Source organism: Lasioglossum baleicum, chromosome 11 (assembly GCF_051020765.1).
Source record: "Lasioglossum baleicum chromosome 11, iyLasBale1, whole genome shotgun sequence".
Classification (NCBI taxonomy): Eukaryota; Metazoa; Arthropoda; class Insecta; order Hymenoptera; family Halictidae; genus Lasioglossum; species Lasioglossum baleicum.
In genome coordinates, this window is record NC_134939.1 from 11,370,551 (window position 1) to 11,383,375 (window position 12,825).

Genomic DNA, 12,825 nt, shown 5'->3' on the forward strand with positions numbered 1-12,825 from the left:
AGTTTGGCACTACTCTGCATGCAATCAATCGAATGCTTTCACGATTTCCTACAAAAATACTTTTAAGATCTTGAGAATAATCAAATGAACGATTTTGGATGGACCATTATAATAAACCTATGTTTCATCTATATTGTTTTGGGAGAAAAAAATTGTAAAATTTCTCACCTTGTCCATGGAATTTGCCGCAAAGACGTTCGCACTGTTCCTCAGTCTGGAATCGATTCGCATTGCCGTCGCATCCACCATAGATGAACGCTTGACATCTCTGGTTTTGAATATCATAGTAATAAGCAGTGATATCCTGATCGCAGTTGCCAGGATCGATAGGAGCATAGCAGATAGGACTCTTCGTAACAGTCTCAACGGGAGGAGGTGGTGTGACAGTGATATTATGAACTGGTGGACTTGTGACAAACGTCCTCTTGCATTTTCTTTCGCAGGAGGCCTGATCCTGGAAGCGATTTTTGTTGCCTTGACAGCCACTGTACTCGAATTCGTAGCATGAATCTGTCCGGTGATCGTAGAAGTATTGTTTGTCGAAGCCGTTGCAGGGACCGACGACTCTGGGCAGGCTGCAGGGATCTGTGAACAAAGATGATGCACATGAATTAGTTATTATGCGATCGTCATGTGAGTAATTGACGTTGCAAATTATTTTTACGTGTTGCAATTTCAATATATTCCAGTTACAGCACATTAGATAGGACTTTGTATCATTCAGATGGGGTTAATTAGTTAGAAAATTTTGTTTGACTATACATTATTTTTATAAATTATTAGAATGATTCTCTTTGGAAAATATTTATGTAGTTGAATTTTGAGCATCTTACGAACCTTGAACATCTCCGCAACGATACTCGCACTCCTCCCTGCTGTTGAAGTTGTTCCCATTGCTCTGGCAGCCACCAAATCTGAATTGTTTACAAACGCCATCTCTGCTGTCATAGAACCATTTGATATGATCCTCGGAGCACGGTCCATGTTCATCAGGAAGGAAGCAGAAATCTGAAACGAACGAGTTCCCTCAACTCTTGCACGCTATTCCAGTTCATTTAATCCTAACTGAATATCTACATTCTTCTAAACATTTCCATCGAACCGATAATTGCACATCAGAGTTAAAAATAGGTTCCAAAAATTCAGAATAAATCTTTTTGGAATTTTCTGTCCTACCTGGTCTAAAGTCAGCGACCACGCTCGGCGGTGCGGGGGTGGTGAGTGCAGTTTGACACCTGTTAAGGCAATCCTGTTCACTCTGGAAATTGTTCTCGTTTCCACCACAGCCGCCATAGTAAAATTGTCTACATTGTTGTTCGTAAGAGTCGTAGTACCATCGCTGGGTGTAGTTGTGGCACTCTCCCGATAGCGCAGGCAAAAGACAGCTGTCTTGCTCTATATTCAAATGAGATGTCGGCATAAAAATGTGCTCATTTTTCAACATTGGACTGTGGAAGGCAAAAATTTTACCAGTGTCGAAAAAGCACTGGAACTCTTGTTCCAATGATCGTTATAATAATCTACATTGCAAACTCAATTCGAGCTCGTATAAAATTTAAGCTCTTTCATTTCAGCTCCTCAAGTTCTTGTAATTCAGACTTTAATGAAATACAAAACACAAGACTTTAATTAAATGCATACAAAACAAATTACAAAACTATCACTATATTTCGGAGCATTCCAATTTTTCTTGTCACAATTCCACGGATTTTTTCCGACACTGCCAGCAATTTTCCCTCCCACGTCTCACATCAAACATTGAAAGCAGCGAACGAACTATACAAAAATTTCGCGGGACCTTAGCAAGGCCCGAGGAAATCACTTTGGATCTCTTGTCTCATAAAAAATTTTGTGTACATTAAAATGTAGCATCAGGCTAGACGAAACGTCGACGTGCAGACAGCTCATATACTCGAATCACAAAAGTTCGTGCTACGAAGTGTTAATGTATTACGAAATTTAGGCCGTGTTTGTTTCGCATAGGTACAGTGCAAGAGAGAAATATTCCTGTTGGTGTTCATAGTCTTACCGGTCTTAGGCGGGCAATCGAACTCGCATGCGTCCCTAGATTCGAAATTATTTTTATTTCCACCGCAACCGGTATAATAGAATGGCATGCACTGGTTCTCCGACTGATCAAAGAACCAACGAGGTTGCTTCTCACCGCAGTTCCCTTCCGCGCGGGGCAGCAAGCAACTATCTGTTAATTGCATTAATTTATGTGTCATGCGGAGTTAGCTGTTTTCGAGTTTCAACCATTCGCTGTTCTTCCTTATAAGAATTTTCCAGTCTGTTCGTGAATTTCATGGGAACGCGAACAGCGAATCGTTGGGGCATCGAGAATGTTCTTATAATTATAATATTATTCTCTACTCCTGGAAATAAAAGCGATAAACTATTGCATCCTACTTGTACTGGATTATTTAATTGGAACATTTGCGCTGATTTTTATTCGAATAGTGGAGCCATTTTGGTGGATCCATTCTGATGAGTCCAATTTTTATGAACTGATTCATAAAAATTTGGTTGAGCAAGAATTTCTTCCAAAGTAGTAGTGTAAACAACATCGTATGCAAACTTTAATTAACAGGTGACTAATATCATCAGGTAACTAACAAGTGCGTCAGCGTGATTTGTAAAGTGATCGTGTTGGTGTGTTACAAAAACCGTGGAGTGCGCGCGGAGTGCAACAACGTGTGCCATTTGAAGTGCTACAGAAGAACAACATCTAGTTAAAAGATAACGTGGGGTGCTTTTGATTAGGCGTGTGCGCAGCGACATAAGACGTATGTACCACCACCGTGAACGACTTAGCCACCACCTAGAGAGACTGTTTCGGATCTGAGTTATTCGCGAAGCGGAGAAGCTCGTACACTTTGAAATTCAATCACTTTCCATCGATTTGCAATTCGCTGATTCTGTTTCCGATACCTGTTACGGGGCAGCGCTGCTCGCAGGCAGCTCGTGTACGGAATCTATTCCCGTTGCCTTTGCAACCCCCATAAACAAATTGGTTACACGTCTGACGCTCGGCATCATAATACCAGCGCAACACCGAGCCCGGACATGGTCCGGGGTCTTTCTCCAGGACGCACACCTCTGTCAGTTTGACTGCAAATACGTTTTATGCGTTACCAAATTTTTCATCCGTTTTTGCATTACTCTTGTCTCGGGTTCAAAACAAGCATCGCAGGTTTTGATAAATTTTTTAAAATGGCTTGTGGGTTTTTGTTAGTTGCAGTTTATCGCTTATGAAAGACTCGTTTGTTGGTCGATGATTTCCGATTGAATTTATTGGTGAGTTTTAGGCAAACGGGTGCTTTAGAATGAAGTATCTTGGTAATAATAGCATTGTTGATCCTGTCAATTTTAAAGACTTTTGCAATTTCAGAAATTGATTTTTGGAAACAAAAATTACAGTTAAGGATAAAGAGATTATATTAAAAATTATTTTCGTTTCTCCTTCTGAAAGCACCCCTTGCTACTGAGAACCTATACGAACCCCTCATTTCTACCCTCGATTATTATAGCAGCTATTCCCATGAACCATGAACTCAATTTACCCTGTTCATCTTATCCAAGAAATAATTGTTAAATTATTATCGGCAGCATTTAAATTTTAGAGCGAAACTAACGCAACTAATTCTATGTATTATTGATACTATGTTTCCTGTCACGAAGTGTTAGATGATAATGTTTCCCATAAGTTATTTAATCCTCCATGAACACCATCAATGGCGCTCCGCATTTATCCACGAATAATCACGCGACGGATTGGTCTAATGTATCTACTTGATCTGTGTAATAAGACAGTTTTTCTTTGTAAAAATCCAACAAATAAAATTTGTCATATCAAAATTGTCCCGTGACTAATGGTCAAATCTATGGGACCAAGGATTCAGGCAAAAAGAAACGAGCATCGCACTATGAAGGATTGATAAGAATATTTTCAAGAGACCCCTACCTTTTCTTCCTTTCGGTTGCAGACATTGCTGATGGCAGGCAATTTCCGTTGCGAAATTGTTGTCGTTTCCTTTGCAGCCGCCATATTTGTACGTCTCGCAAGTTTGAGAGTCGGCGTTGAAGAACCATCTGGTGAAGTTGCCTTGGCAGGGACCTACTTCCTTTGGTTGCTCGCAGGGATCTTTGATAAACCAATCGATTAACTTCCTGATATTCAATTCATTCTTGAAAGTCAGTACTAAAGTACACTTCGATCCAGAGCATCAATATTTGTATCCAAAGTGAAAATTAATTAGGGGATTTAATTATGACTTACCCAGGTCAGTAGGAACAACACAAAGCTCCTCACACTCTTCTCTAGACTTGAACTTGTTCGCATTTCCAAGACAACCTCCATAAACGAACTGACCGCACTGTTTCCTGCCAGAATCATAGTACCACGTGGGGAAGTAGCCTTCGCAAGGTCCTGGGATCTTCGGCAGGTAGCAAGCATCTATAACATTGTTGCAAAATTTCATGAAAAATTCTATATTCACCAAAAATACATTGCAGAGCCAGAAACTAAATTGAAATTGTTCCTATCTGGGGTCTGAAGGGAGTCTATAAACACTTTAATACTTTCAGTAACAGAGTAATCAGGCAGTGCTAACAAATAGTAGCTCGCAAAATAAAATATTAAGACAATTTACCTTTTCCTTTAGGCTGAACGCACACTTCCTTGCACTCCTCCTGAGTCTTGAATCGATTCTCATTACCATCGCAGCCTCCGTACCAGAATCTCGAGCAACCACCGTACTCCGTATTGAAGTACCAATTGACGGTGAAGTCTCTGCAGGAACCTCTGTCTTTATCCAATACACAGGCAGCTCCAGGTGTCGATGGTACCGTGAGACAGCCCTCGAAGTTCTCACCTTGAGCTTCTTCAACTCCGTCGGGGCAGCAGTCATACTTCGATGCATCGCAACTGCATCCTGCAAAGTTCGGTCCCTTCGCTGGTGTCTTTCCGTCGGAACAACATTTATGCTCTGTGTTCTCGCATCCACAACCTTCGCAGAAAATGAAATTCAATTTATTTAGAAATAATGAATTCCTTATCCGCAATACTGAACCCTTTCACAAAAAAATTTTTTAAACATGTAAGGACTGGTTTAATAATTTTAAAACAATTATACCTTGTAAGCGAGGTCCTTTGGCAATAGTGACGCCATCAGGACAGCACCCGAACTGATAAGTATAGCACTGACAGCCCTCGTAGTTCGGTCCAGTGGCAGGTGTGAATCGATTAGGGCAACATCCGTTAGGTGTGTATTTGCAGCCGCACCCTTCATTCTGTGGACCTCGTGCTGCAGTAGAATTATCCGGGCAACAACCAAATCTAGTGTACTGACATCCGCAACCATAAAAGTTTGGTCCACGTGCAGGCAAAATATTATCAGGACAGCACTTGTACTGCGTTGACAGGCAGCAACCCTCTCTTTGGGGTCCGTGAGCGGGGGTAGTGTTGTCCTCGCAGCAACCATAAGTGGTATTCTCGCATGGCATGCGGCAGCCATAATTACTCGGTCCCAGAGCTGCGACATCCACATTTAAACATTACTCTTATTCCAAAGGGTAGCAAAGCAAGGAGTTAAGTGAAATAAATAAATGTTCACAAGTTTTAATAAATGTTCTGGATACATACCTGGAGCACGACTGTCAGGACAGCATCCGAAGTACGAAGCAGTGCAGTTTTCAGTATTGATAACGCCGCATCCTTCGAAGTTACTGCCAGTTGCAGCACTGACGCCGTCAGGACAGCAACCGTAAGTGGTGTTCGCGCAATCTTCCACGGTAGTGGAGACGTCATAGACATCCGTGACAGGAGTGACCGAGATAACTTCTTCTTTGCAACCTGTAATTAATAAAACAATATAGATCTTCATAGCTAGTAAGGCATTTTAATAGATAAAATATTTGATAACAATTATTTCCGTACCTTCCTCATCTGGTCCAGAAGCTGGTTTGATTCCATCAGGACAGCATCCGAACGTGGTGACGTTGCAACATCCCATATTGTCTTTGCCGCTTGCTGGTGTCTCTTTGTCAGGACAACATCCAAATCTGCAATATTTTAATATGAAGAGAAAAATATTTTACAATTACATTCCATCTACATTTACAAGATAGAGTAACAACAAAGTTCCAATCAGTGTACTCACTCGGTCTGGTTGCAAGGCTTCTTGCAGCCCTCGAAATCGTTTCCTTCAGAAGCAGTGACTCCATCGGGACAACAACCGAACAAGGTCTCGGAGCAATGCGACTCAGGGCATCCTCTGTTATCTGACCCAGTAGCTGCAGAAACACCATCAGGGCAGCAGCCATATTTGGTATCATTACACGTCTTCGGAGTTGGACAACCCTGGCCAAAGGGACCTTTAGCTGCCGTGATTCCATCATAACAGCAACCGAATGGTTTCGTCTTGCAAGCTTTCTTCTTGGGCACTTTGCAGACACGTTGCTTGCGGGTTGTCACGTCCGGCATTAATGTTGTCCAGAGTTCGGATACTGAAGAAGAAATGAAAGTGAATACTCCTGAACGATGGAACACTCAAAGAAACATCTGAAAAATACTCCCCAGGTGTTCTCCAAACACTTACCAGGTGTAACACCTTCCTCATCTTCGGTAGACGGCGTCAAACCGGAAACGGTGGACTCAGTAACATCAGTCGGAGTAGTTTCACCAGATTCAGTGGTACCACCGGATTCTGTGGTTTCTCCGGACTCTGTGGTCTCACCAGACACTGTAGATTCTTCTGTCGTCGACTCAGCAGACTCGGTGGTCATTCCGGACTCAGTAGTAATTCCGGATTCCGTAGTCTGTCCAGATTCAGTAGTTTCACCAGATTCAGTGGTTTGACCAGACTCAGTGGTTTGACCAGACTCAGTGGTCTCAGTCGTTCCAGACTCAGTGGTCATTCCGGATTCTGTAGTCTGACCAGATTCTGTAGTCTGGCCAGATTCAGTTGTTTGACCAGATTCAGTTGTTTGACCAGATTCAGTTGTTTGACCAGATTCAGTTGTTTGACCAGATTCAGTTGTTTGACCAGATTCAGTTGTTTGGCCAGATTCAGTTGTTTGGCCAGATTCAGTTGTTTGGCCAGATTCAGTAGACATTCCAGATTCTGTAGTCTGTCCAGATTCAGTGGTCTGACCGGATTCAGTGGTCTCAGTCATCGCAGACTCGGTGCTTTCGGTTGTAGCACCAGATTCAGTGCTTTCGGTGGCTTCAGTGGCTCCAGACTCCGTTGTTGGACCAGACTCAGTAGTCTCAGGGGATTCTGTTGACACTGTCGATTCGGTGGGACCAGATTCTGTGGTTCCCTCGGTGGCACCTGATTCTGTGGTCTCAGGTTCGCTCGTTACCCCTTTTGGCTCGTGTTCGAATCCGCTGGGTAAATCGTCTGTGGTGTCTTCTATTAAATAATTAAAATAAATTGAGATATGTGCATTTTTTTAGAAAACGCCCGCTTAAATTTTTGATTGTCCATTTACCAGTTGCTCCTGTAACAGGGCTTCCAGTTTCGGATGCAGAAGTGGTCGGACCTGGTTCTGTGGTTTCTCCAGAGGCTGGAGTTGCATCTGTTTCTGAAGATTCGGTGGTGCCTGGCATTTCCGATGTGCCGTCGCTGGTTTCCGGTGTCGATGCACCTGTTGCACCAGTTTCTTCAGTTGCTTCGGAACAAACAAGGTTGTAATTGCGTCATATACTGCAAAATTAGTTCTTAAAAATTTTACTTAGCATATTCGCTAACTTACCACCAGATACAGTGCTTTCTTCAGTCGCAGTCTCATCAGTGACTTCAGTTTCGCCCGAGACCGTGGTGAAGTCACCAGTCTCGTCTGTTGTAATTTCTGTTCCACTGCCTTCGAAGGTAGACCCAAATTCAGGGGTGTATGCACCTGCGAGGATGTCAGTGAAATCTGTGCCGCTTCCTTCACCACTTCCGGTTTCGCCTGGCGATATGTCACCTCTGGCAACGGTAAAACCAGCATCGTCGCCGAGCATTACATCGTCCATGCTACTCTTTGTGAGCATGTCGTCCGATTTGCTCGTTGTTTCTTCCTGCACACAGACGAATTGCATTGACAAAAATTACATGTAGCATACAATTATCAATATTGTAGGTATTTTAATTATGCCCACATCGTCCATGTCGCTTGTTGACAGCGTGGCATCTGGCTTACTCGATTTATCATCCTGCACACAGAAAAGTCCATTGATAACATTGTGTAGTATTTTATATATATTTTATAACAAAGTGTTGTTATTTATACAAATAAAATATAAACATCGCACACGATCGGAGCTGTTTATTTAATGAAATAGGAACTCGAAGAGCCTTTTCTCCAAGTTTACATTTTCGTGGACCAATCTCGAAAAAATTTCGATGTTTCGGGACCTGTAACGGTACCTAACGTCATTTACTTGAAAATAAGTCGAAATATCACAGCAAGAGGCGATCAGTGACGCGAAGCGAGACGGTTTCCAGAGATTCAATTAGCTGAAACTGAATTTCACTCACGCCGGATGCAAGGCTGGAGGAAACTGTTACGAAGTCTTCGTCTTCGTACACTTCGCATTCGTCCTCGTCTTCGTCTTTGTCGGCCAGATCTTTGATGGTCTCCGGAGAAACTGGTATCACCTCGTCTGAAGACATAATTGAATGAAATACTCCTAAAAATTGTCAGCTCGGAGGCTATCTCAGAAACGATCCCAGATAAAAATAAGGTTGAAACATCGATAATCAAGTTAAAAATGTTCGAGTGATAAAATCGCTTGTTTCGACCAAGAATTAAATGTTTCTGAATGAAAGATCAATTTCTGAACGAAAGCCAGCATCTGGTGATCGAGGAATAAGCTCATACCATCTTCGCACGGTTGCTTGTTGCAATCCTCGGTCGCGAAAATGATCGTGTTCATGTCACACTGTTTCGTGGGTACCGTCATGTTGTCCCTCATGCAAATCACCGCGCGGTTCATGCTGCCGCCGCCGCATGGTTTCGAACACTGTAACACGGTAAGGTGATTAATGGAAGAAATTTGAGGCGGACGTCTCTTGCCGGGGTCTCCTCTCTTTCTCTCGGCGCAAAGCCGTCGAAGATATTGAATTTCTTGACCGACCGAGAGGGAACACGCCGCGGATTTCTCGCGGATACGAATGCCTTCTCGGCCCGCTAGCTGCGCGACTCTCTAGGAGAATTGATGGCTAACGATCCCCGAGTATCTTTTCCGCGAAACAACCTGAATGCTAGAGGTCCTCGGGCACCCTCCGGATACGTTACCTCGCTCCATGGCCCGGCGAACCATTCGCCTTTGCAATCCTCCTCGACGGTGCAAACTTCTGTGTCGTTGAACTTCTTGCTCGCGTCGCACTTCTCCTCCGACACCTTCTTCACCGTGTCTCCGTCGAACGTGCCGCAGAACACCTTGCGAGTCTGCACGCCCGAACCGCATTTCGCTGAACACTGCAAGCAATGATACTCCATTAAAATCAAGTAGCACGATTTTTTTCGGATCGTTGTAGTCTTTGATGGTCTATTGTGTAAGCAGCTGTACTTTCGGAATTTTTTAAATTATGACAGACTTTAATTCTGTCAAGAATATAAGACATTTTTTGCATGTATTATAGAAATATTGACCCTGAACGAAAATAGAATTTTTTGAAATTGAAAGATCCCCTGACGTTAGAAAATTGTGGTGATATTTGACAATTTTCTAGAACGAGACGGATAGAAATATCAATTTAGAAAATTTGTGGTCGAATTTCTCACGTTTGAAGGGTAAGATAATATTTTTTGTACGCGAGAATAGTGATTGTGCGCAGAGGTTCGATCTATTTAATCTGAGAGGTGCAGAAGCCGTTCTCGGAATCCGGATCGACTTAATTCCGTCGAGTCAAAATAAATTTGCCGTTCCACTTACGTCGCTCCACTGAGATCCAAACCAGAGGAACTCGCAATCCTTCTTTCCCTCGCATTCCCGGCTCAATTCTGGCTTCTTCTCAGGCTCGCACTTGTCATCCGGATAAACGGTGCCGTCTTGCGTGGCGCAGTGAGCGGTTCTCGTCTCTTGAGTCAGTCCGCATTTGTCATCGCACTGTCAAAAGTGAACAGAACCGAACGATGATTACGTAGGAACACAAGTTACAAGTTAGAAGAATCTGACGCTTTCTCATTTAAATCTATGTCAAGGTAACGCTTGATATTACTTGGAGGAAAAGAAGAGGCGCCAAGCTACTGGCTCTTGGGGGGATGGATTCTAAAATAACGAAGGGATAATGGGAATTTGGGTGTCATTTTCACTTCAGAGGGAAAAGGGCAGACTTACACCACTCCAATCCGACGTGACCCAGTCGAGGCCATCGCAAGGTCTCAATTCGCAGGGCTTCTCACGCTCTGGAACCTCGCCTTCGCATTCTTGGTCCTCCAACACTTGGATCTTGCCATTTTCTTTCTTGTAGCATGTCACTTTTCTTGTTTCCTTGCCTGGCCCGCATAGACGATCGCACTGGCAAAAAATGTATCATTCATTATCTTAGCAAAATTCTAGCCAAATCATTTCATTTCAATATTGCACTACTATATTTTATTTAATGGCAATCGAGGAGAGACAGGATACCGTCCTATAATTAATTAATTATCGATCGGAGCCAGATGCTCTCATTTCAATGAATTATTTGTCTCTGAATTTTATTTCAAGTCCCGTAGAAGACAGGATTTCTTTTTAGACTTAATTATGCAGTACTGATAAAGGACTTTTATTTCCATGAACTACTTAACAGGGTATCGTCTGAGAATTGATTATTCAGAATCTGTGAAAGCAAATTCTTTTACTTCTATGAATTATATAGATCCCTGGACTGTATTTGGTACTAAAATTCTCTTGGAAGACAGTTAAATAGGATTTTATGTGACACAGGGAGGAAATTATTGGGTTTGTGCAAGGTTGTATGGACTGATTGCCAAGTATTGGATTGCAATGATCGAGATCATACCGGTTTCCATGGTCCAGTGTGGAATTGAGGGCACTGTAGATCTTTGTTACACTCCTGGCTGGTTGGCCCTTTTGGTCCCACCTTCTCCAGACACTGGCTATCGTCCACCACCGATGGTATTTCACCGGCGATGACCTGCTCGCATTTGATCTCTCGGGTCTGCTCACCTCCTTCCCCGCAGTGCTTGCTGCATGGACCCCATTCGCCCTCCACCCACACAGGTGGACAGGGGTCCGGGTTACAGGACACTGTGTCAGCTGGTTCCATCTGTGGATCGCAGAGGCTATCATCCACTGGCCGGCTGTCCCTTCTTCTCACACAGGCTACTCTTCTTGACTGATAACCTGCGTCAAAAAAACACCATCAAATTATCAAATGGTGAAACAATTTCTGTGATTTTTCAAAAATTTTTAAAGCAGGACGATTGGACACATCAGCTTGAAAATTTATTTTAATGTTTGTCAATATTTAAAGTATCTACACAAATATTTTTGCATAAATACAATGACTGCAACATTAAATGAAAAATCAATGTCCTATCCCCCAGTACCCAGCATTTCGATCATCCCAGGTTTAAATGCATTCGAAGCTGCAGAAAATAATTTGACGCATTAATTGTTCGGTAACAACATCATCATATTCATGAGGGAATCACAAACGCTTCCGAACGAGGTCAAAGGGACTGGAAATTTAATAAGTGCATAGTTAACTCGCTAATCGAACATGTAATATTTGCGAAATGGCTAGCCCTATCGGACGGGAAGCGAATTAATTAATAATAGTTAGCGTATCCAAAACATCCGTTTCGGGAATTATCCCATCAAATTTCGAATCGCTGGCTCAAAATGCAGAGAGAGACCGGTCAGCGATCATTAATCGCACAGACTGCTGGGATGTCTCGTCATGGAATGAATTTCGGGAACAATACCTCTGCCACAAGTCGCGCTGCAGCTTGAAAACTCATCGGCTATCCAGGTGTAGCTGTCTGCGTCTGTTTGCTGGGAGAATTTCTTTGGCATACTGTACTCGTAGTTCACTCCGACATTATGGTCTTGATACAGTAGCTGCGGAAAAGGTAGATTACTTTCTTCGGTGTTTTTCGCAGTTTCATTCGACATTTCATTGGTAAAATTCAGTGCAAAGAAGCATCAGTAATAAAATCATTTCCTTATGGTGTTTACACAGCCATTTCTTCGAAGTACAGAAGGATTAGAACACGTCCAAAACTGTTCGCAACAAAATTGTCGGAATATTTTCTCGCGAAACAAGAATCGTTTATTCTCGGATTGGCGAAAGGGATTTTTTGCAGAGCCTGGTTCGATGTTTGATAGGTGAGAGAGGCCTGGGGGCACTTACCACCACGTAAATTGGTTCATTCGTCGGCCCCAAGGCGGTAATGGTGTCGGGTGCCGAGAATCCTTGCGGGTCTCTCGAATAATGGAATATGGTTCCAGCGAATTTCAGGCTTCGTGGGAAGTCTATCCTCCAGTTTCCGTTCAGATAATAGTGGCCCGTCGTGTTTCTAACGGCTGCGAGAATAAAACGGGTTAAAGCGTTAGCAGCCGGCCGGTCTATTAGTTTCTAATTCAATAGCACCGGGGGCAAGAGCGAGCCAGAGGTATCTCCGCGCATCGTACAAATTCACTGACCTAAGTAATTGTTCGACGACTGGATCTCCTTCACCTCTATGTTCGTCGCTCCCCTCGGGATCACCAGGATGTCGATGTACCCTAAAGAATAGTCGTACCATCGATCAGTTGAATGCACAATGAAAATCAGAAAATCAATTTGAAGCACAGTGAGCAACATCATTTCAATATTATTCTCT

At 43.0% G+C, this 12,825-nt stretch overlaps 1 protein-coding gene across 6 annotated transcripts in view; it reads right to left on the reverse strand.

Moving 5' to 3' along the window:
- The window catches only part of Ppn (proteoglycan-like sulfated glycoprotein papilin), a 133,845-nt gene that overhangs the window by 9,125 nt on the left and 111,895 nt on the right, over positions 1-12,825 (reverse strand). For 4 of the 6 annotated variants that reach the window (XM_076433874.1, XM_076433876.1, XM_076433873.1 and 1 more), the window contains exons 8-31: positions 12,647-12,727; positions 12,354-12,526; positions 11,926-12,061; positions 10,998-11,341; positions 10,331-10,510; positions 9,926-10,099; positions 9,286-9,468; positions 8,869-9,010; positions 8,526-8,650; positions 8,147-8,200; positions 7,759-8,065; positions 7,495-7,674; positions 6,600-7,415; positions 6,162-6,507; positions 5,939-6,063; positions 5,645-5,854; positions 5,136-5,534; positions 4,653-5,009; positions 4,280-4,456; positions 3,965-4,144; positions 2,932-3,111; positions 1,177-1,395; positions 838-1,008; positions 169-585 (exon numbers count right to left, since the gene is read on the reverse strand). In XM_076433874.1, the coding sequence (XP_076289989.1) occupies positions 169-585; positions 838-1,008; positions 1,177-1,395; positions 2,932-3,111; positions 3,965-4,144; positions 4,280-4,456; positions 4,653-5,009; positions 5,136-5,534; positions 5,645-5,854; positions 5,939-6,063; positions 6,162-6,507; positions 6,600-7,415; positions 7,495-7,674; positions 7,759-8,065; positions 8,147-8,200; positions 8,526-8,650; positions 8,869-9,010; positions 9,286-9,468; positions 9,926-10,099; positions 10,331-10,510; positions 10,998-11,341; positions 11,926-12,061; positions 12,354-12,526; positions 12,647-12,727 (5,676 nt within the window). Of the gene's footprint in view, positions 1-168; positions 586-837; positions 1,009-1,176; positions 1,396-2,029; positions 2,201-2,931; positions 3,112-3,964; positions 4,145-4,279; positions 4,457-4,652; positions 5,010-5,135; positions 5,535-5,644; positions 5,855-5,938; positions 6,064-6,161; positions 6,508-6,599; positions 7,416-7,494; positions 7,675-7,758; positions 8,066-8,146; positions 8,201-8,525; positions 8,651-8,868; positions 9,011-9,285; positions 9,469-9,925; positions 10,100-10,330; positions 10,511-10,997; positions 11,342-11,925; positions 12,062-12,353; positions 12,527-12,646; positions 12,728-12,825 lie in introns of all 6 variants that reach the window. The other 2 variants (XM_076433875.1, XM_076433877.1) reach the window with 2 other exon arrangements.